The following is a 22,767-nucleotide window of genomic DNA, read 5'->3' as shown; positions in this document are numbered from 1 at the left end:
GGGTGGGGACTTGGGGCTTCCGTGCCCCCTCTGGGTGTGCCATCCTCCCAGCAGGTCAGTGTGTTTAAGCGTTTATGGAGCTCAATCCCAGCACCCCCTCCCTCCCCAGAGGTCAGTGGATGGGGCTGAAAGTTCTAACCCCCTAATCACTTGGTGTTTCTGGTGACCAGAGCCATCTTGAGGCCATCTAGGGCCCCTCACCTGTGTATGTGATCTGAAGGAGCTTGTTATGCATCCCAAAAGTCACCCCCATCACTCAGGAAATTCCAAGAGTTTTCGGAGCATTGTCTTAGGAAGCAGTGACAAAAACCAAATCTATTTTGTATTACATCACAAGGATGAAATGAGAAAGCGAATCTAAAGTGCCTGACACAGACTCTAGTACGGAGCAAGCACTTGAAAACGTTAGCTCCTGGGGTGATTTTTCCCACCTTCCTTCCTTGACTTTCCTCTGGCCACCTCTCTTGCAAGTTTTCATTTGCTTTCATCTTCTCCCCAGTTCCTAAAAGGCATCCTGGGGGCTAGAAACCATGGGCTTTTTTTTTTTTTTTTTTTTTTTTTTTCCTGAGATGGAACCTTGCTCTGTCTCCCAGGCTGGAGCGCACTGGTGCGATCTCAGCTCACTGCAACCTCTGCCTCTCGGGTTTAAGCGATTCTCCTGCCTCAGCCTCCTGAATAGCTGGGACTACAGGCATGCACCACCATGCCTGGCTAAATTTTTTGGATTTTTAGTAAAGACGGGGTTTCACCATGTTGGTCAGGCTGATCTCCAGCTCCTGATCTCAAAAGATCCGCCCTCCTTGGCCTCCCAAAGTGTTGGGATTACAGGTGTGAGCCACGGCGCCTGGCCAAAACCATTATTGTTTCGTGTGATGTGCTCAAATTTCTCATTTGCCTCGTCCCCCTTCTTAAAGCAATGAGTTTCAAGTGTTTCTGGCACTAAACTATAACCGAGAATGGTACAAAACACGCAGAGAAACACTCCCCTTGCCACAGCTGCCTTTCAGTGCCTTTCTACACATCAGATGCATCTTATGAGTCAAGCTCCTTTAAGAGAGTCACTTTGCAGAGAAAAAGCACAAACCGCTCAGGGTTTGCGGTGCATTCCAGTGCCAAGAGCAAATGCTTTAAAAATAGCACTTTAGGTATTAACTGCTAACAAAGCAAGAATTGACTGCTTCTGGCAAGATTTGCATTTAGGGTTTTGGGTTTGTTTTTTTTTAAGCTGATGCATAGCAGTTGACCTTTTAAGTCAAGTTTTAGGTCAGTTCTCCAGCACATTCTGAAAGCTCCTTAGTTTTGTCTCTTTTTAAAAAAACAGCTTTATTGGCTGGGCGCAGTAGCTCACCACTGTAATCCCAGCACTTTTGGAGGCCAAGGCTGGTGGATCACCTGAGGTCAGGAGCTTGAGACCAGCCTGGCCAACATGGTGAAACCCCATCTCTACTAAAAATACAAAAATCAGCTGGGTGTGCTGGCACGTGCTTGTAATCCCAGCTACTCGGGAGGCTGAGACAGGAGAATTGCTGGAACCTGGGATGTGGGGGTTGCAGTGAGCCGAGATCGCACCATTGCACTCCAGCCCGGGTGACAGAGTGAGACTCCGTCTAAAAGAGAAAAAAAAACAGCTTTATTGAGATATAGATCACATACCATACAATTCAGCCATTTTGAATGTATAGTTCAATGGATTTTACTATAATCACATGTTTATCTCGCCACAATCAAATGTAAAGCATTTTCATCACCCCACAAAGAAACCTCTTAAGTTTTAGCTATCATCTCCCTACCCTCTCCCCTCACCCATCTCCCAACCCTCAGCAACCACACTGATGTACTTTCTGTCTCCATAGATTTCCCTGTTCTGGGCATTTCATATGACTAGGGTCACTTAATAAGTGGTCTTTGGGGATTAGCTTCGTTGAAAGCTCCTTGGTTTTATGTGTATCCCTCTTAAGATTCAAGTTCAAGAAATCCTACATTAATTCAGGGCTAAACTTTACTTTCATTGGAGGGGAACGAGAATGAAATCTGCAACACCTTGGAGTCTTCAGGAGAAGTTCCAGAATGGAGAGAAAAAAATCTGACATGTGATAGGTGTTGTTCATCCATCCCTATTTTAGGGCCGAGGGTTATAGTTACATAATGTAGCAATTCCTGGCTGGAGTTCCTGCTTAGCCTTTTTTCATTCGACATTTATCAAAAACTTCTCATTTCAATTAACAGGGCAAGCCCCTGTTGGCTATTGCCCTTGGTGGTTCAAATTGAAAGCGTAATTAATCATGGAGACTTCATATCTCAGTGAATGTCAGCTAATAAGATTTTGCCTCCGAGATGCAAGCTCAGCCCCAGCTGGACCAAGCTCTCCTGTGGGCTTCTCCTTGCACCTTCCAGGTGGGAGACTGGTTCTATCCAAAATGAGGACGCAGTTTTACACGGGCTGCTCAAACAAGCCCTTTGCTCTGCCTTGTCCCAGTGTGAGATGGATGAGGCCTGCAGGTGTGGCTGATCCTATAGAGTGGACGCCTTCTAAAGATGTGCCGAAGTCCATCTGGCCCCAGGGAAACAGCCCTGGCACCAGCTCAACCCCCTCGATACAGATGGGCTTTAACTACAAGGGTCCAATTTGCCATCTGCCAAGCCTGGAGAGAATCGGTAGCATCCGGAGCCAGAGATCTCATTGTGGATGAATTTATAAAACCCTGGCTAGAAGAACTTGCAGCCCCACGCGTTTCCCACCAGCCAGCTGCCGGGTGAGAGGAGCTGGGCAGGGCCCTTGAGGCAAAAGCATCGCTTGCAGAGAAGTTCCTCATCCCCAGCGGAGCCAGATGCCACTACTGGGGTTCGGTGCTCTGTGACCACATGAGTGAGCTGGAAGAGTGACAGCGGAATCTAGAAGACTTGCCTTGTAAAAACCTCTCTGACTTGTGTTATGGGTTTTTGTCCCCCAAAAAGCTACGTTGAAGTCCTGACCCCCAGTGCGTGAACTTATTTGGGATAGGGTCTCTACAAAGGTAATCAAGTTGAAGTGAGATCATTAGGGGGACCCTAATCCAGTATGATGAGTGTCCTTATAAAAAGGGGAAATTTGGAGCTGAGTGCAGTGGCTCACGCCTATGATCCCAGCACTTTGGGAGGTCAAGGCATGCGGATCTCTTGAGGTCAGAAGTTCAAGACCAGCCTGGGCAACATGGTGAAACCCCATCTCTATTAAAAATACAAAAATTAGCTGGGAGTGGTGGTGGGCACCTGTAGTCCCAGCTACTTGGGAAGCTGAGACAGGAGCATCACTTGAACCCAGGAGGCAGAGGTTGGATGGCACCACTGCACTCCAGCCTGGGCAACACAGCAAGACTCTGTCAAAAAAAAAGGTGGGGGGGAATTTGGACAGAGAGACAGACACACACAGAGGGAAGACGATATGAAGACGCAGTGAGAATGTGATGATTTCACTCCAGAGTGATGCTTCTACAAGCCAAGGAATGCCCAGGGGAGAGGCATGAAACAGATTCCTCCTCACAGCCCTCGGAAGGACCAGCCCTGATGACACCTCGATTTGGGGCTTCTGGCCTCCAGTACTGTGAGACAATAAATTTCTGATGTTTAAGCCACCAGTCTGTGATATCTTTTTGTTGTTGTTGTTGTCTGTGATACTTGATACTGCAGGAAACGAATACACTAGGGGAACTAACCCTCCCCTAAATAGGTATGAAAGAAAAACACATATCACATGTTAGATTTCTTTCTCTGCATTCTGGAACTTTTCCTGAAGCCCCCAGGGTGTTGCAGATCTCATTTTCATTCCCCTCCAATGAATGACCATTTCAACCAGGTAAAGTTTAGCCCTGAGTTAATGTAGGATTTCTTGAACTTGAACCAGGGAGGAAGAGAGCCCTGCCCTGGCTTGGAAGATTACTGGAAGGAAAGGATAGCATATGCCTCTGTATGCCTTTCAGCCCTTCACAAGGAGAGCTTGTAAGTCACCTTTAAGATGCGTGAAGCCTGCCGGACTTTGAGGCTCACCCATCCTGCCATTGGGAGGTAGTTGCCCAGTACATGCACCATTCAAGGAGAGCTCCCTGCTTGGCTGGGACCACGAGGTTCCAGAGGCCCCTAGGTGAAATCGCCGAAGGGAGCGGCCCATGGCAGGGATAATCTGCTCTGCTCTCTGCTTTCGTCCACTTGGAACAGTGTTCCTGCCCCTGAAACATAAGAGAAAGAGGGAAAGACATTGGTTCTGAGCACCGAAGACTGTCGCTTCCCCTGGACCCAGAACCCAGTCATAATATCCCACAAAACAAGAACCCTTCTCTCGCAATTCCTCCAACCACCATACTTACGGACACTGGCATGTGACAGCTTCCAGAAAATGGAAATGCCCGCCCAGGCTTTCACTTACACAAGGAAACCTGCATGATGCTGTTGGGCAGTCATATTTTTTGAGATGATCAGCATTTTTCTGTACATTTGACTACAGGATAACAATAAACTCATAGTAATCCTACAGCCCCTGGGATATTCCCACTGCCTTTCTTTGGAGGAGCTTAATAAGATTAGAACAAAGTGTACTACAGCATCTCTCAGGGCATTCTTGTATCATGTGCTTATCACTTTGGGATGTCTCCTGTGCATCAGGCACCTTCTATGTGCCAGGCTGGGCTGGGGACTTTGCCTACCTTATCCAATTTAAGTCTTGCAACAACCCACGAGGAAGTTATTTGTTTTTTTTTTGAGATGGAGTCTCCCTCTATTGTCCAGGCTGGAGTGCAGTGGCACAATCTTGGCTCACTGCAACCTCCACCTCCTGGGTTCAAGTGATTCTCCTGCCTCAGTCTCCTGAGTAGCTGGGACAACAGGCATGCGCCACCACGCCCGACTAGTTTTTTTGTATTTTTAGTAGAGATGGGGTTTCACCATATTGGCCAGGCTGGTCTCGAACTCCTGACCTCGTGATCTGCCCGCCTCGTCCTCCCAAAGTGCTGGGATTACAGGCGTGAGCCACCACGCCTGGCCGGGAGTTCTTAACACCACTCTGCAGATGGGGAGATGGAAGCTCTCCTCTTACCAGCTGTGCCAGAATTTCAGACAGAATGTGGTGTAGGGGTGATGTGTTAAAACATTTGGGCTGCAGTAACAGAATACCATAGACTGGGTAGCTTATAAACAACAAACATTGATTTTTTACAATTCCAGAGGCTGGCAAATCCAAGATCAAAGCGTTGACAGATTCAGTGCCTGGAGATGGCTCATTTCTTGGTTCATAGATGGCGCCCCTCTCACTGTGTCCTCACATGGCAGAAAGGGTGAAGGAGCTATCCAGAGTTTCTTTTATAAGAGCACTAATTGGGCTGGGCGCGGTGGCTCATGCCTGTAATTCCAGCACTTTGGGAGGCCAAGATGAGCGGATCACGAGGTCAGGAGATCGAGACAATCCTGGCTAACACGGTGAAACCCCATCTCTACTAAAAATACAAAAAAAATTAGCCGGCCGGGCACGGTGGCTCATGCCTGTAATCCCAGCACTTTGGGAGGCCGAGGCGGGCGGATCACGAGGTCAGGAGATCGAGACCATCCTGGCTAACACGGTGAAACCCCGTCTCTACTAAAAATACAAAAAATTAGCTGGGCGAGATGGCGGGCGCCTGTAGTCCCAGCTACTCGGGAGGCTGAGGCAGGAGAATGGCGTGAACCCCGGGGGGCGGAGCCTGCAGTGAGCCGAGATCGCGCCACTGCACTCCAGCCTGGGCGACAGCGAGACTCTGTCTCAAAAAAAGAAAAAAAAAAAAAAAAAAAAAAAAAAATTAGCCAGGCGTGGTGGCAGGCACCTGTGGTCCCAGCTACTCGGGAGGCTGAGGCAGAAGAATGGCATGAACCTGGGAGGCGAGGCTTGTAGTGAGCTGAGGTCGTGCCACTGCACTCCAGCCTGGGCAACAGAGAGAGACTCATCTCAAAAAAAAAAAAAAAAAAAAAAAAAAAGCACTAATTGCCTCCCAAAGGTTCCCACCCCCTAATACCATCACAATGGTGATTAAGTTTCAACATATGGGTTGGGTTCGGTGGTTCACACCTATAATCCCAGCCCTTTGAGAGGCCAAGGCAGGAGGTGTGCTTGAGGCCAGAAATTTGTGACCAACATGGGCAACATAATGAGACCTCATCTCCACAAAACACTAAAAGAACTTTTTAATTAGCTGGGCGTGGTGGTGCATGCCTGTAATCCCAGCTAGGTGAGAGGATCACTTGAGCCCAGGAGCTCAAGGCTGCAGTGAGCTGTGATGGCACCACTGCACTCCAGCCTGGGAAATAAGAGCAAGACCCTGTTGCAAAAAAATCCAAAAAGTTTCAACATGTGAATTGCGGGAGGGGAAACAATCATTCAGACCAAATGTTCGTGGGAGCCCGGGTCTGGGAGGACTGTGGCTGAGTTGCTGATCATTTCTGAGCTTCAGGTTCCTCATCAAGAGCATGGAGATAATATGTGTACTTCATAGCAGTGGCTGGATCTTGGCTGTACATTCAGATCACCACCTGTTCAGACCTCACCCAGGACCAGTTAGATCAGAGCACGGGGGTCTAACCTTGCTCTTCTGTCTGGGCCTCATCCCCAGAGGTTTCAGTCACAGTTCTGGAGGCCGGAAGTCTGAAATCAAAGTGAGAGATTTCGAGGCTCTAGGGGACCATCCTTCCTTTCATCTTCCAGCTTCCAGTGGCTCCAAAAGTTCCTTGGTTTGTGTCTCCTTAACTCCCATCTCTGCCTCTGTCCTCACACAACCTTCTCTTCTGTGTCTTCTCTCTTCTGTCTCTTAAAAGGACACTTGTCATTGGATTTAGGGCCCTCCCACTTAATCCAGGATGATCTCATCTCAAGATCCTTAATTAATCTGCAAGGACCTTTCCCAAATAAGATCATGTTCATAGATAGATACTAGGGGTGAAGACCTGGACATATCTTTGGGGAGGATTTATTTAACCCACGGCAGACATCTTGCACTCTGTCTTCTGATTGCACTGAGTTGGGACCCAGCAGGGGTTTCAAGACACATAATCTCGGTCACACTAAAGTCCAGCCTTATGACGTCTTATAATTGGCCAGACCTTGAAATTTGCCTGTGGAAAGGCCCAGGGGATTTTTAACATCGGGGATGAAGGTTGAGGTTTATAAACCTCCTTTTAAAATAAGGAAACCTGGAAATGGGGGATTAAAATGTAAAATAATTCTGTTCTTTTATAAAGAATAAGTGCTATAACAAGAGTTTGAATCAGGACCAAAATACTACAGACACTGTAGAAATACAAAACAGAAATATATATATATATATATATATATATATATTTTTTTTAGGAAAATGTTGTAAGAGAGGTCAACTGATGTGTGAAGGGGGCAGTTTAGATACTGAATGTTCATAAACCCAAATGAGAAAATGGGAAAGAAAATGACTTCATAAAGAATGGGTCTTGGAAGGTGTTAAGGAGGACAGTGAGGAGGAGGGGGTAGAATGTGAAAAGAGAAGTTTGCAGTGACTGGACTATTTCAGATAAGACCAGATAATTTGATTCCTTTCCCCTCCCCACCCCCGTTTTTTTGTTTTGTTTTGTTTTGTTTTTGGCTCATCTTCATTCAAAAGCATTTACCTGGATGTTCATTTCTAATCTTTAGTTTTGATTAAAGGAGTCCTTTCCCTTACCTCCCTCCAGCTCTTTGAAAGTGAATCCTTAATTATAGGCCATGTTTGAGATTGACTAGATGAAATCAACAGCTGTAGATATGACACCAGACTGCAAAATATCGACACAATGTTGCCATAAAAAGCCCAATTGTTAATTGCTTATTTGGCACTGGGCTATAACAAAAACACCCTTTTTCTGTTTAATATTAAAAGTAAATGTAGTGGAAAGAACATCGAGCTAGAAGTAGGGTAGGCTGGGATTCTAGTCCCAGCTCTATTGCCGAGTGCCTGTGATTTGTGGGCAAAGCATTTTATTTTTCTCAGCCCTTGGTGTCCTTATCTATAAAACTGAGGGCATGAAACCAAATTACCACTTTCAGCTTAAAAATTATATTCTTAATCATGAAAATACAGCATACTTCTCATTTCTATCTATCCTTTTTCCAAAACTTTATTTCACAATACCCTAATATAATTCTATACTTTTGTCATGCAATCAGGAACCACACATTGATTTAAGCATCTACATCGTTTTTGCTGTGCAAGCAATACTTTTCCAGTCTTATTCTGAACTGAAGAGAGCTGTCAGTCCTGACAATTCTCAACTGCTTTGGAATTGCAATCCACTGGTGTTCCATTTTTAATACTGCGAAGTCTTGTTTTATTCTTGAAGAATATGAACCTGAAATGTACCTGAAGATGCTGGAATAGATACCATCTCAAACTCAGCTGTCATTGACTGAAGAAACAAGCCAAGGGCAGTCCATGAATCAGGGAGGGAGGGCAAGGTCGGGCACAGCCAACTGGTCCAGGTTCCTCTTGCTCACTCAGATCCACTGTGCAGGACCTGAAGGGCATGAAGGCAGCTCAGACTATGGCCCTGGTGACGGTGACAGGAGGGCAGCCAAATGCCTAGGCAGATAGGGGTGGGACCCCAGTGAAACCCCACTTCCAAGCCAAAGACAGTTTAAAGCCTGAAAGCCAAGCTACAGGTTAAATCCTCAGACCGGATTGAGAACTGGTCTTTCCTCTGTTTGATCCCCACCCTTCACCTATTTTAAATATGCCTACTCTTTCCTAATTGGTTATCTACACTGTTGTGCCCACTTGTGAGTGGTATCTTCACTTTAACCTTTTTTGCATACTCACTCCGTTGTTAGCCCATAAAAGCCCCAGGCCCAGCCATATTAGGGGTCACGCACTCCCTGTTGTTAGCCCATAACAGGGAGTGTCAGCACACACTCCCCGTTGTTAGCCCATAGAAGCCCCAGGCCCAGCCATATTAGGGGCCTTTCCCACTTTAGGGTAGGTAACCACCCCCAGTATCCTCTCTTTCCTGAGAGCTTACCTTTCGCGTAATAAATTATACTCCACTCACTCTCTGGTGGCTGCATGCCTAATTCTTCCTGGTTGTGAGACAAGAACTTGGACCTAGCTGAGCTAAGGAGCAGAAAAAATCCTGCATCACTGGTTTTTATTTTATTTCTCTGCCCCTGGTGCCTGCCCACCTTGCTTTGTTTGCTGGGTTTTTTGTCTCTTACATCTTTGGGTTACCAGGAGCTTGGACTCCTGCTTTCTTCTACTTGCTGTCTTTGTCCTATTTTTTACTTATTCAGTTGCTTACCCAAGCAGGAAGTCCTCCACTTAGGTTCTTGAGGGTTTGCCTGTCCATATTCTGGTCAACTGCAGGGTGGAAGCCATGTCTTCTAAGCCTCAAGATAGTTGTTTACATGCAACCATCAGAGGTAAATACCCACACCTCTGTTGGGAGGAAGTCAAAAGCCAGATGGGGAAAGAAACCAAATTTCCCTGTTTAACTCCACCTCCTGTATTTTAACTCATGAGAGCTTCTTTTTTTTTTTTTTTTTTTTTTTGAGAAGGAGTCTCGCTCTTTCACCCAGGCTGGAGTGCAGTGGTGCGATCTTGGCTCACTGCAGGCTCTGTCCCCCGGGGTTCACGCCATTCTCCTGCCTCAGCCTCTCCGAGTAGCTGGGACCACAGGCGCCCGCCACCACGCCCGGCTAATTTTTTTTGTATTTTTTTTTAGTAGAGATGGGGTTTCACCGTGGTCTCGATCTCCTGACCTCGTGATCCGCCCCCCTCGGCCTCCCACAGTGCTGGGATTACAAGCGTGAGCCACCGCGCCCGGCCGAGAGCTTCTTGAGAGGTATAAATTTCCTCGTTTTCAGCTTTCAGGCTTGTGGCTGATTGTGTGAACTTTTGGTGTGCTCTGGGAAAGAACAAAGCAGCATTCATTCTCTTCATCTTTGGTAATCCAGTTAATGCACCTGTTTTATAATATGCTTGATGGATGTGTTTTGTTACCTGTTGCTGAGCAACAGCCCCAAAATTTAGTGGCTTAAAACAATGAGGGTGCATTGTTTCTCACAATTCTGCACTCTTGATTGGGTTTAGCTGGCCAGATCTGCTCTTCATGGTGTGAGCTTGGATTGAAATATCTCAGATGGCCCTTTCACTCAACGTGGTCTCAGCTGAGATGGCTGGAGCATCTAAGACCTGGTTGAGCATCTTGCCACATGGTCTCACCACATGGCTAGCTTGGGCCTCCTGACAGCATGGTGCTCTAAGGTAATCAGCCTAGTCTTCTTACATTGTGGAGGGTTCTGGTTTCTGGCTTCCAGCTTCTCTTGAAAGGCTAAACTGACACAATGTCTCTTCTGGTACATTCTGTTGGTCAAAACAAATAACAGACCAGTCTAGATTCAAGGGGCAGGGAAATGGTGAGAGGAACAGCATGTCAGCACAATAGGGGAAGGAATTGACGGTGGCCATCTTTGGAGATGTATGGTAGATAATCTCTCAATTTATTGGTCTTCTCTTTTTATTCTTTTTTTTCCAAATTCAACATTTATTTTATTTTTTAAACATACAAAAAGCTGTACATAGCTTTTTAATTAACACATACAACTTGATGATTTTGGACATAAGTATACACCTGTGAAACCATCACCACAATCTATGCCATAAATCTTCTTTTGTTTTTTTTTAGAGACAGAGTCTTGCTCTGTCACCCAAGATGGAGTGCAGTGGTGCAATCTCAGGTCACTGCAACCTCTGCCCCCAGGGTTCAAGCGATTCTTGTGCCTCAGCCTCCCAAGTAGCTGGGACTACAGGCACACACCACCACGCCCAACTAATTTTTTGTATTTATAGTAGAGACAGGGTTTTGCCATGTTGCCCAGGCTGGTCTTAAACTCCTGAGCTCAGGCAGTCCACTTGCCTCGACCTCCCAAAGTGCTAGGATTACAGGCATGAGGCACTGCACCTGGCTGCTATGCCATAAATCTATCCATCACCTCCAGAAGTTTCCTCCTGCCCTGTTTTATTATTTTATTATTATCTTTTTACTCTCAATGGCATTATATGGTATAGGAACACAGAGCAGGCAGGAACTAGTTCCATGGCCTCAAGCAGCAAATTTCCCAGCAATTCCAGGGTGCCATGGAAAAGCATGTTGTCTCTGCCCTGGACTATAGGATTGGATAAATTACTTAAAGGCTCCTTTGACTGCCTTGGGAAATGCAATAATGGCTAACATCAATTGAGCACTTGCTACGGGCCAGGCCCTATGTTAGCCTTTTTCATGTATCATATATATTTTATTTTATTTATTTTTATTTATTTATTTATTTTTGAGATGGAGTCTCACTCACTTTGTCATCCAGGCTGGAGTGCAGTGGCATGATCTTGGCTCACTGCAGCCTCTGCCTCTCGGGTTCAAGCGATTCTCCTGCCTCAGCCTCCCAAGTAGCTGGGATTACAGCCTCCCAAGTAGCTGGGATTACACACCTGGCTAATTTTTGTAGTTTTAGTAGAGATGGAGTTTCACCATGTCTCGAACTCCTGGCCTCAAGCAATCCACTCACCTTGGCCTTCCAAAGTGCTAGGATTACAGGCATGAGCCACCATGCCCAGCCTCATGAATCACATTCTCTTTTTTTTTGAGACGGAGTCTCACTGTCGCCCAGGCTGGAGTGTAGTGGCGCGATCTCGGCTCACCGCAAGCTCCTCCTCCCGGGTTCACGCCATTCTCCTGCCTCAGCCTCCCGAGTAGCTGGGACTACAGGCGCCCACCACCTTGCCCGGCTAATTTTTTGTATTTTTAGTAGAGATGGGGTTTCACCGTGTTAGCCAGGATGGTCTTGATCTCCTGACCTCGTGATCCGCCCACCTCGGCCTCCCAAAGTGCTGGGATTACAGTCGTGAGCCACCACGCCCGGCCTATTTTTTTTTTTTTTTTTTTTTTTTTTTTTGAGATGGAGTCTCGCTGGGTCACCCAGGCTGTAGTGCAGTGGCATGATCTTGGCTCACTGCAACATCCACCTCCCAGGTTCAAGCAATTCTCCTCCCTCAGCCTACCAAGTAGCTGGGACTACAGGCGCCCACCACCACGCCCAGCTAATGTTTTTTTGTATTTTTAGTCAAGACAGGGTTTTACTGTGTTGGCCAGGCTGGTCTCCCAAAGTGCTGGGATTACAGGCGTGAGCCACCACGCCCAGCCGAATCACATTCTTAAATAAGCATCGTCTTTCCAGGTCTATGCATATGATTTCGGTGGTGGTTTCCGGGTTGGTTTAGGCAATGGAAACACAACATGGCAAAATTAATAGAGAAGATTCAGAAATGTCACCCACAGTCAAGGTCACAAGCCCCTCCCTTCACAGACTCACTTACTCCCTTCGGATACTTATTATTCATTCTCTTTTCTTTCCCCCTTCCCAGAATCTCTTTTGTCAATATTGTTCTACTCCATTAGCAAAACAGGCTTTATATCCTATTAATCAAATATTTGTCCCACTTGAGTCCCTTTCTCTCCTTACCCCCAGGCCCACTGTCTTCCTGCAACAGACACAAAGAAGGAAGGACCCTGAAGGAAGCTCAGGGAACCCTGATCGTCAGTGTAGGGTTGCGTCTGTTCTGAATGGAGTGAAGTGCTCTGTGACCACATACGCCCCTCCTACACCCCCAGGGCGAAGAAATGTGGTCAAGGTGGAAGGCAATGCAGTACCTGGTTCTCATGGAGCACACTCAGGAAACGTGCTCAGGATCATGACTCTGATAATATGACTTTAGGCCGGGTGTGGTGGCTCACGCCTGTAATCCCAGCACTTTGGGAGGTCGAGGCGAGCGGATCACGAGGTCAGGAGTTCGAGACCAGCCTGGCCAACATGGTGAAACCCCATCTCTACTAAAAGTACAAAAATTAGCCGGCATGGTAGCGCACACCTGTAGTCCAGTTATTTGGGAGGCTGAGGCAGAAGAATCGCTTGAACCTGGGAGGCGGAGGTTGCAGTGAGCCCAGATCATGCCACTGCACTCCAGCCTAGGCCATCTCAAAATAATAATAATAATAATAATAATAATAATAGTAATATGACTTTAGGTAGGACCATCAGCAAACCCAGAGCCAGTGCATGCCCTGAAAAACCCACTGAGGTAGCAACATAGCATTTTTCAGATTGTATTTTTGTATTTTTTAAATGTTTATAATATGTCATTTACATACCATAAAGTTCACCCATTGAAAGCATATGATTTGGCCAGGTGCGGTAGCATATGCCTGTAATCACAGCACTCTGGGAAGCCGAGGCAGGTGGATCACCTGAGGTCGGGAGTTCAAGACCAGCCTGGCCAACATGGTGAAATCTCATCTCTACTAAAAATACAAAAATTAGCCAGGTGTGGTGGTGCGTGCCTGTAATCCCAGCTACTTGGGAAGCTGAGGCAGGAGAATTGCTTGAACCCAGGAGGCGGAGGTTGCGGTGAGCTGAGATTGTGCCACTGCACTCTAGACAGAGTGAAACTCCATCTCAAAAAAAAAAAAAAAGTGGTGTATAATTCAACGTTTTTTTCATATACTTATCTAGCTGTGAGCCATTATTTTAACCTAATTTTAGAACATTTTAGTCACCCCAAAAGGAAATTTTGTTTCTGTTTGCAGTCATTCTACATACCACTCCCTTCCCCCAGCTTTAGGCAACCACTAATCTGCTTACTTTCTCCATATATTTGCCTCCTCTGGACATTTCATATCCATGGAATTATACAGTGTGGCCTTTGGTGGTTGGCTTCTTTTACTTAGTAGCATGTTTTCTGAAGTTCATCTGTGTTGGTGCATGTATCAGTACTTCATTTCTTCTTTTTTTTTAATTTCAACTTTTAGATACAGGGGGTACATGTGCAGATTAGTTACATGGGAATATTGCATAATGCTGAGTTTTGGAGTATGGATCCTGTCACCCTGTAGTGAGCATAGTACCCCATGGACACGATTTCATTCTTTTTTATGGCTGTGTAGTATTCCATGGACACCTAGATTGATTTCGTGTCTTTGCTTTTGTGAATAGCCCAGTGATGGACATATGAGTGCGTGTGTCTTTTTGGTAGAATGATTTATTTTCTTTGGGGATATACCCAATAATGTGGTTGCTGGGTTGAATGGTAGCTCTGTTTCATATGTTTGTTGGCCACCTGTATGTCTTTGAGAAGACTTCATTTCTTCTTATGGCATGGTAATATTTCATTGTATGGATATAACACATGTTGTGTATGTGATGCAGGCAAGCCCCTAAATGGGTGCTTAGCCCAGGAGGTTCTTGGCTTCACCCAGAAAAGAATTCAAGGGTCAGCCAGTGGTGTTAAAAGTTGAAGCAGTAGGCAGGGCACGGTGGCTCACGCCTGTAATCCCAGCACTTTGGGAAGCCGAGGCGGGCGGATCACGAGGTGAGGAGATCAAGACCATCTTGGCTAACACGGTGAAACCCCGTCTCTACTAAAGATACAAAAAATTAGCCGGGCATGGTGGCGGCTGCCTGTAATCTCAGCTACTCGGGAGGCTGAGGCAGGAGAATGGCCGGAACCCGGGAGGCAGAGCTTGCAGTGAGACGAGATCACGCCACTGCACTCCAGCCTGGGCAACAGAGCGAGACTCCGTCTCAAAAAAAAAGGACAAGAAAAAAAAAAGTTGAAGCAGTAGCAGCAGAGGTGCTGCTCCTTGCAGAGCTGGCCTGCCCCCTAAGCAGCGTGCCCAGAATAACAGCACAGAGGCAGTGCTGCACTCATTTTATACCCACTTTTAATTATATGCAAATTAAGGGGTGGTTTATGCAGAGATTTCTAGGATGTGGGTGGTAACTTCCAAGTTGTCAGGTCATTGCCATGGAAAGGGGCAGTAACTTCCCAGTATTGCCATGGTGATGGTAAATGACATGGCCGTTTCTTATGGAAAGCTGCTTCCACCCTAGACCTGTTTTAGCTAGCCCTCAATTTGGTCCAGTGACCGAGCAAGCTTCTAGAATCAAGTCTTCATTTCTCGGTTTTTTTTGTTTGTTTGTTTTTGGTTTTTTTGTTTTGTTTTGTTTTGAGTTGGAGTCTCGCCCTGTCGCCCAGGCTGGAGTGCAGTGGCGTGATCTTGGCTCACTGCAACCTCCACCTCCTGGGTTCAAGCAATTCTCCTGTCTCAGCCTTCCCGAGTACCTGGGACTACAGGCACATGCCACCACTCCCAGCTAATGTTTTGTATTTTTAGTACAGACAGGGTTTTACCATATTTGTCAGGCTGGTCTCGAACTCCTGACCTCAGGTGATCCACCCGCCTCAGCCTCCCAAAGTGCTGGGATTACAGGTGTGAGCCACTATGCCTGGCCTCATTTCTTCCTATGGCATAATAATATTTCACTATATGGATATGCCATCTATTCTGTATCCATTCATCAGTAATGCAGTTGCTGAGTAGCTTTGTTTTAAGTTCTTTGAGAAGTCTCCAGACTGCTTTCCACAGTGTGGACTAATTTAGCCCCCCACCTACAGTGTATAAGCATTCCGTTTTCTCCACAGCCTCACCAGCATCTATTGTTTTTTGACTTTTTAATAGCCATTCTGGCTGGTGTGAGATGGTATCTAATTGTGGTTTTGATTTGCATTTCTCTGATGATTAGTAATGCTAAGCATTTTTTCATGTTTGTTGGCGACCTGTATATCTTAAGAAGGCTTCATGGTCAGGCATGGTGGCTTACACCTGTAATGCCAGCACTTTGGGAGGTCAAGGCGAGCAGATCACTTGAGGTCAGGAGTTCGAGACCAGCCTAGCCAACATGGTGAAACCCCATCTCTACTAAAAATACAAAAAATTAGCCGGGCGTGGTGGCGCATGCCTGTAGTCCCAGCTACTCGGGAGTCTGAGGCAAGATAATTGCTTAAACCCAGAAGGCGGAGGTTGCAGTGGGCCGAGATCATGCCACTGTACTCCAGCCTGGGCGACAGAGTGAGACTCCATCTCAAAAAAAAAAAAAAAGAAAAGAAGACTTTTTTTCTTTTTATGCCAAAATAATATTTCATTGTATGGATATACCACATGTTATGTATCCATCGGTTCAAGAAAATTTGTATTGTTTCCATTTTTTTGGCTACTATGAATTAGAACATCCATGTACATGTTTTGTTTTTTGGGTTTTGTTTGTTTGTTGAGAAAGGGTCTCACTCTGTCACCGAAGCTAGAGTGCAGTGGCATGTTCACAGTTTGATGCAGCCTCAATTTCCTGGGCTTGAGTGATCCTCCCACCTTAGCCTCTCAAGTAGCTGGGACTATAAGCACATGCCACCACACCTGGCTAATTTTTGTAATTTTGTAGAGAAGGGGTTTTGCCATGTTGCCCAGGCTGGTCTTAAACTCCTGGACTCAAGTGATCCACCTGCCTCAGCTTCCCAAAGTGCTCGGGTTACAGGCGTGAGCCACTGCACCCGGCCCATATACATGTTTTTGTGTGAATATGTGTTTTCAAGTCTCTCGGGCAGCTATCTAGGAGGGAAATTGCTAGGTTAAATGGTAACCCTATGTTTAATCTTTTGATGAGCTACTGAAATGTTTTTCAAAGTGGCCACACTATTTATATTTCTGTCATAATGTATGAGAGTTCCAGTTTCTCCCTATCTTTGCCAATGCTTGTTATTGTGAACATAGAATTTTAACTAGTCTTTCACTTAGGTATTTACCAAATTTTGGCTAAGATTCTGATGTCCCAGCCACATGTGTGTGATACGTCAAATAGGGTTCAAGCATTCACTAAACAAGCATGTATTCAACATCTGTGATGTGCCCACCTGCCAGACCCATGACAGGGGAAGCTTCAGAAGCATAAAGGAGGAGCCGTCATTCTGACCCACCCAGGAAAGGGTCCTTGGAGGGGATGACACTGAAATACTTTTTTTTTTTTTTTTTTTTGAGACAGAATCTCTGTCACCCAGGCTGGAGTGCAGTGGCACAATCTCAGCTCACTGCAACCTCCATTTCCTGGATTCAAGGGCTTCTCTTGCCTCAGCCTTCCTAGTAGCTGGGATTACAGGTGTGCATCACCATGCCCAGCTCATTTTTTAATATTTTTAGTAGAGACAGGCTTTCACCATGTTGCCCAGGCTGGTCTCAAACTCTTGACCTCAAATGATCCACCCACCTTGGCCTCCCAACGTGCTGGGATTACAGACCTGAGCCACTGTGCCTGGACAAGTGTTTTTGTTTTGTTTTTTTGTTTTAATACAGCTGGGATCTTGCTATGTTGGCCAGGCTGGCCTTGAACTTCTGGCCTCAAGCAATCCTCCTGCCTTGGCCTCACAAAGTGTTGGGATTAAAGGCATGAGCCACTGCGCCGGGACCCTAAGTTAAGTCTTGAAGCAAGGAAAGGAGAATCAGGCAGAGTGCAGGAGTTGGTGGGGGAGAAGGAACTTCAGGAAGGGGGACCAGTGCCTACCTAGGAGGTTCCAGACTGCTGGGGCTTTGGAGAATGAGGCCAGCAAGAGCTTCTTAAGGCTCACGAGAGAGGTGTGGCTTTGGGAGGCTGGTCTGGAAAAGATGCCAGAAAAATAAGTAATAACATAAAAGGCCTTGTACTTCCTTCCTGCCAGGGCATATTACTTTTATGCTACACTCATGGTGCCATGGACAGATTTTGAGGAGGGGAGTTTACATCTGGGAGGCCACCGTGGCAGCAGAGTGGGGAATGGTGGATGGAGAGATTGAAAAGAGGCAGGAGGACAAGCATTCACCTGCTACTTTGATGAAGGCCTGGCGTCAGCTGGCATGGAAGTTGGCCCTGGGAGTGCACTGTGATTTTAGGGGAGCTACAGTTGTGGAAGTGGTCACCATAGCAAAAAGGTCCTAACGGAGGAGGCGGATCTGTAAGGGAAGTCAAGGGCAACCTGAAAGCCTTCTTTAGAGGCCAGTGCCAGATGGCCTTGGCGGAGTCACAGCCAGACCTGAGAGAATAAACCTGTCTTTATTTGTAAGCAGCCTGCTTTTACCTCCCAAGCCCACCCCTGAGACACAGTCTGGTCTGCATTAAAAGGGCTGGGGCTGTCCCAGCCAATCTGGTTTTGTGTCTCATCCTATCTACTTCTCAACACATGACCCCTTGACTGCCAGGTTTCTCCTGGGAGGGGAGATGCCAATTTTCTGCTTCACCCTGTAGACTCTGCTGTGTGTTGTGAGGTTCTTTCCCTTCCTGGGGTCCAACATCCCCATGAACAGGACCAGGACTAGCCCCAGACCCACAACTGGACAGCAGACCCCGAAGCAGCTGCACATCTTCTTTATGATAATGAAAACTGGCTGGGCCCAGTGACTCACGCCTTTAATACCAGCACTCTGGGAGGCTGAGGTGGGCAGATCACTTAAGCCTAGGAGCTTGAGACTAGCCTGGGCAACATGGCAAGACCCCATCTCTACAAAAAATACAAAAATTAGCCAGGCATGGTAGTGTGCACCTGTAGTCCCAGCTACTTGGGAGGCTGAGGCAGGAGGATTACTTCAGCCTGGGAGGTCAAGGCTGCAGTGAGCCATGATCCTTTCTCAAAAAAAAAAAAAAAAAAAAAAAGGAATGAAAATTAGCTCATACATACATATTTAAGCATAATTACTGGGTTTTATATAGTTTACATGTTCTAAGGTATCTCTGAAAAAAATAATCTTCTAATGAAATAATCAGCAAATGATTGGCTAATGGCAATCATTAGACAAATATTAGATGATTAAACTTTAAAAAAAAAAACCTTTGCTGGGCACAGTGGCTCATGCTTGTACTTTGGGAGGCCTAGCACTTTGGGAGGCCAAGGCGGGTGGATCGCTCGCGTTCAGGAGTTCGAGACCAGCCTGGCCAACAGGTCAAAACCTGGTCTCTATTAAAAATACAAAAATTAGCTGGGTGTGGTGGTGGGTGCCTGTAATCCCAGCTACTTAGGAGGTTGAGGCAGGAGAATTGCTTGAACTCAGGAGGCAGAGGTTGGGGTGAGCCAACATCAAACCACTGCACTCCAGCCTGGGTGACAGAGCAAGACTCCATCTCAAAAACAACAACAACAACAACAAAAAAAACCCTTTTACCTGTTTTTTTCATTCTTGTAATTGAAGTATAATACAAATCTTATGTGTAATTGGCCGGGCGCGGTGGCTCACGCCTGTAATCCCAGCACTTTGGGAGGCCGAGGCGGGCGGATCACGAGGTCAGGAGATCGAGACCATCCTGGCTAACACAGTGAAACCCCGTCTCTACTAAAAATACAAAAAATTAGCCGGGCGAGGTGGCAGGCGCCTGTAGTCCCAGCTACTCGGGAGGCTGAGGCAGGAGAATGGCGTGAACCCCGGGGGCAGAGCCTGCAGTGAGCCGAGATTGCGCCACTGCACTCCAGCCTGGGCGACAGCAAGACTCTGGCTCAAAAAAAAAAAAAAAAAAATCTTATGTGTAAAATTCAGTGAATGTGTACACGTTACATCCAGGTCAACATATAATCATCCCAGAAGTTTCTTTCATGTCCCTTTGCACCAAACCCCCACCCCCAAAGAGATTACTGCTCATCTAACTTTTATCACCATATATAAAGTTTTGCTTGTTCTTGAACTTCAATTTGAATCATACAATGTATATGCTATTGCATTTGGCTACTTTTGCTTAATATAGCATCAGTGAGAGTTTTACATGTTTTTGCATGTATCAGCCATTTGTTCTTTTTCATTGCTGTGTAGTATTCCATTGTGCACCTAGACCACAATTTATCTGTCTAGTTTCTTACTGATGAACATTTGGACTGTTTCCAGTTTTTGCCTCCTGTATTTAAAGCTGTTATGAGGCCAGGTATAGTGGCTTACACCTGTAATCCCAGTACTTTGGGAGGCCAAGAAGGGAGGATCACTTGAGGTGAGAAGTTGGAGACCAGCCTGGGCAACATAGTGAGACCCATCTCTACAAAAGAAGAAAAGAAAAAATTGAGGCCTGGCGCAGTGGCTCACACCTGTAATCCCAGCACTTTGGGAGGCCAAGGCAGGCAGATCATGAGGTCAGGAGATCCAGACCATACTGGCTAACACAGTGAAACCCTGTCTCTACTAAAAACAAAAAAATTAGCCAGGCGTGGTGGTGAGCACCTGAAGTCCCAGCTACTTGAGAGGCTAAGACAGGAGAATGGCGTGAACCCGGGAGGTGGAGCTTGCAGTGAGCTGAGATCGCACCACTGCACTCCAGCCTGGGCAACAGAGCGAGACTCCATCTCAAAAAAAAAAGAAAGAAAAAAAGAAAAAATTGAGACACAATATAATTCACCCTTTTAAATAAATGTGCAATTCAGTGGTTTTTAGCATATGCACAAGGTTGTGCAAATATCACCACTGTCTAATACCAGAATATTTTCTTCACTCCAAGAGGAAATGTTATATTCATTCATAATCACTCTACATCCCTTCCTTTCCTCAATCCTTGTCAACTACTAATCTACTTTCTGTCTCTATGTTTGTTTGTTTGTTTCTGAGATGCAGTTTTGCTCTTGTTACCTAGGCTAGAGTGCAATGGCGCGATCTTGGCTCACCGCAACCTCCGCCTCTCGGGTTCAAGCAATTCTCCTGCCTTAGCCTCCCAAGTAGCTGGGATTACAGGCAGTAGGTGGGATTACCACCACACCCAGCTAATTTTGTATTTTTAGTAGAGATGGGGTTTCTCCATGTTGGTCAGGCTGGTCTCGAACTCCCGACCTCAGGTTATCCGCCCGCCTCGGCCTCCCAAAGTGCTGGGATTACAGGCGTGAGCCACCGCACCCAGCCCTGTTTCTATGTTATTTAATACTTATTCCTGACATTTAATATCGATGGTCAAACTTTTAATATATCAATTTCTTTGATTTTTTTTTTCTAGGATCCTAAGCACTTCAAGTCAGAGAAGACAGGACGGGGACAGTTGAGAGAAGGCTGGAGAGATAGTCATCAGCCTATCATGTGCTCCTACAAGCTGGTGACTGTGAAGTTTGAGGTCTGGGGGCTTCAGACCAGAGTGGAACAATTTGTACACAAGGTAAGTGGGGGACCAGCAGCAGTTCCTGGGCTATGGACAAGGTAACTGTCTATATTGCCAAGTTGCAGTCCATGATACACAACAGGTGCACAAATACATCGGGTCACTGCATCTCAAAAACACTTTTTGGGCCGGTCGGGGTGGCCCACACCTGTAATCCTAGCACTTTGGGAGGCCGAGGCGGGTGGATCGCTTGAGGCCAAGAGTTCAAGACCAGCCTGGCCAACATGGTGAAACCCTGTCTCTACTAAAAATACAAAAACATTAGCTGGGCATGGTGGTGGGTGCCTGTAACCCAGCTACTCAGGAGGCTGAGGCAGGAGAATTGCTTGAACCCGGGAGGCAGAGATTGCAGTGAACTGAGATCGTACTATTGCACTCCAGCCTGGGCGATAAGAGAGAAACTCTGTCTCAAAAAATAAGAGATAAAAATAAAAAATAAAAAATAAACACTTTTTGCATGAAAATGCATTTTATGCATGGGTTCAATTTTCTTCCACTAATAGATGTTTTACGCCTCATCTCTCATTCTGTGACCTCCATGTCTATTAGGCAAATATATTTGGGAAATACACTTCTCAGTTTTGTATTGGACTCATCTACTCCCAGATAGAGGCACTTGGGAAACAGCCAAAGGGCTTATCTGTGAGCACAGCCCCTGAGGTTAATTGCCACCCAAAAGATCTGCAAATGTAGGCACCTAAAGCAGAAGATGCCCAGAGATAGAACAAGAAATCCCAATAGTCCCATTAGACAGTATACCCCAGCATTTCTGCTTCTTTAATAATTCTGTTACCAAAGTGGCCAGGTGTGGTGGCTCATGTCTGGAATACCAGCCCTTTGGGAGGCTAAGGCAGGTGGATCATTTGAGGTCAGGAGTTCGAGACCAGCCTGGCCAACCTGGTGAAACCCTGTCTCTACTAAAAATACAAAAAAATTAGCTGGGTGTGGTGGCACGTGCCTGTAATCCCAGCTACTCAGGAGGCTGAGGCAGGAGAATTGCTTGAACCCAGAAGGCAGAGGTTGCAGTGAGCCAAGATTGTGCTACTGCACTCCAGCCTAGGCGACAGAGCAAGTCTCCATCTCAAAAAAAAAAAAAAAAGGAAATAATAATAATTCTGCTACCAAAGAATTATTAACAGCCTTGGGATGCAGATTTCAATTGTATACCTACTTTGGCTAAACATGTTCATTTTGGTTTTTTGTTTTTGTTGTTGCTGTTGTTGTTTTGGGACGGAGTCTCACTCTGTCGCCAGGCTGGAGTACAGTGGCACGATCTCAGCTCACTGCAACCTCTGCCTCCTGGGTTCAAGTGATTTTCCTGCCTCAGCCTCCCGAGTAGCTGGGACTACAGGTGCACATTCCACCATGCCCAGCTAATTTTTGTATTTTTAGTAGAGACAGCATTTCACCATGTTGGCCAGGATGGTCTCGATCACTTGACCTTGTGATCTACCCTCCTTGGCCTCCCAAAGTGCTGGGATTACAAGCATGAGCCACCGCGCCCAGCCAGCATGTTCATTTTGTAGCAGAATCCCACTTGGTGAAGACTCATATTTTCTCAGGGTTTCTAACATGACTCTGTCCCTCATGGGAGAAAAAAATGGGAAATGCAATGTTGAGCATTGCCCTTTGTAGCTGCTCTCATTTTCATAAGAATAAATACTACCCAAATTGTCTCTACATTCCAGATAGGCTGGTTATCTGTTTATTTTTCCACTTAAAAACTGATAAAGAGTAGCTTGCCAAAATTA

The 22,767-nt window shown here is 46.2% G+C and overlaps 1 protein-coding gene across 2 annotated transcripts in view; it reads left to right on the top strand.

Annotated features, from left to right (window-relative positions):
- Positions 1 to 22,767, top strand: part of PITPNC1 (phosphatidylinositol transfer protein cytoplasmic 1) — a 319,349-nt gene that overhangs the window by 269,702 nt on the left and 26,880 nt on the right. For both annotated transcript variants that reach the window (XM_030828300.1, XM_030828301.1), the window contains exon 7: positions 20,858 to 21,013. In XM_030828300.1, coding sequence (XP_030684160.1) covers positions 20,858 to 21,013 — 156 coding nt within the window. The remainder of the gene's footprint in view (positions 1 to 20,857; positions 21,014 to 22,767) is intronic.

This window comes from Nomascus leucogenys, chromosome 14 (assembly GCF_006542625.1).
Source record: "Nomascus leucogenys isolate Asia chromosome 14, Asia_NLE_v1, whole genome shotgun sequence".
NCBI lineage: Eukaryota > Metazoa > Chordata > Mammalia > Primates > Hylobatidae > Nomascus > Nomascus leucogenys.
Note: the sequence above shows the minus strand (reverse complement) of the source record. Positions and strands in the feature narration are given on the sequence as shown.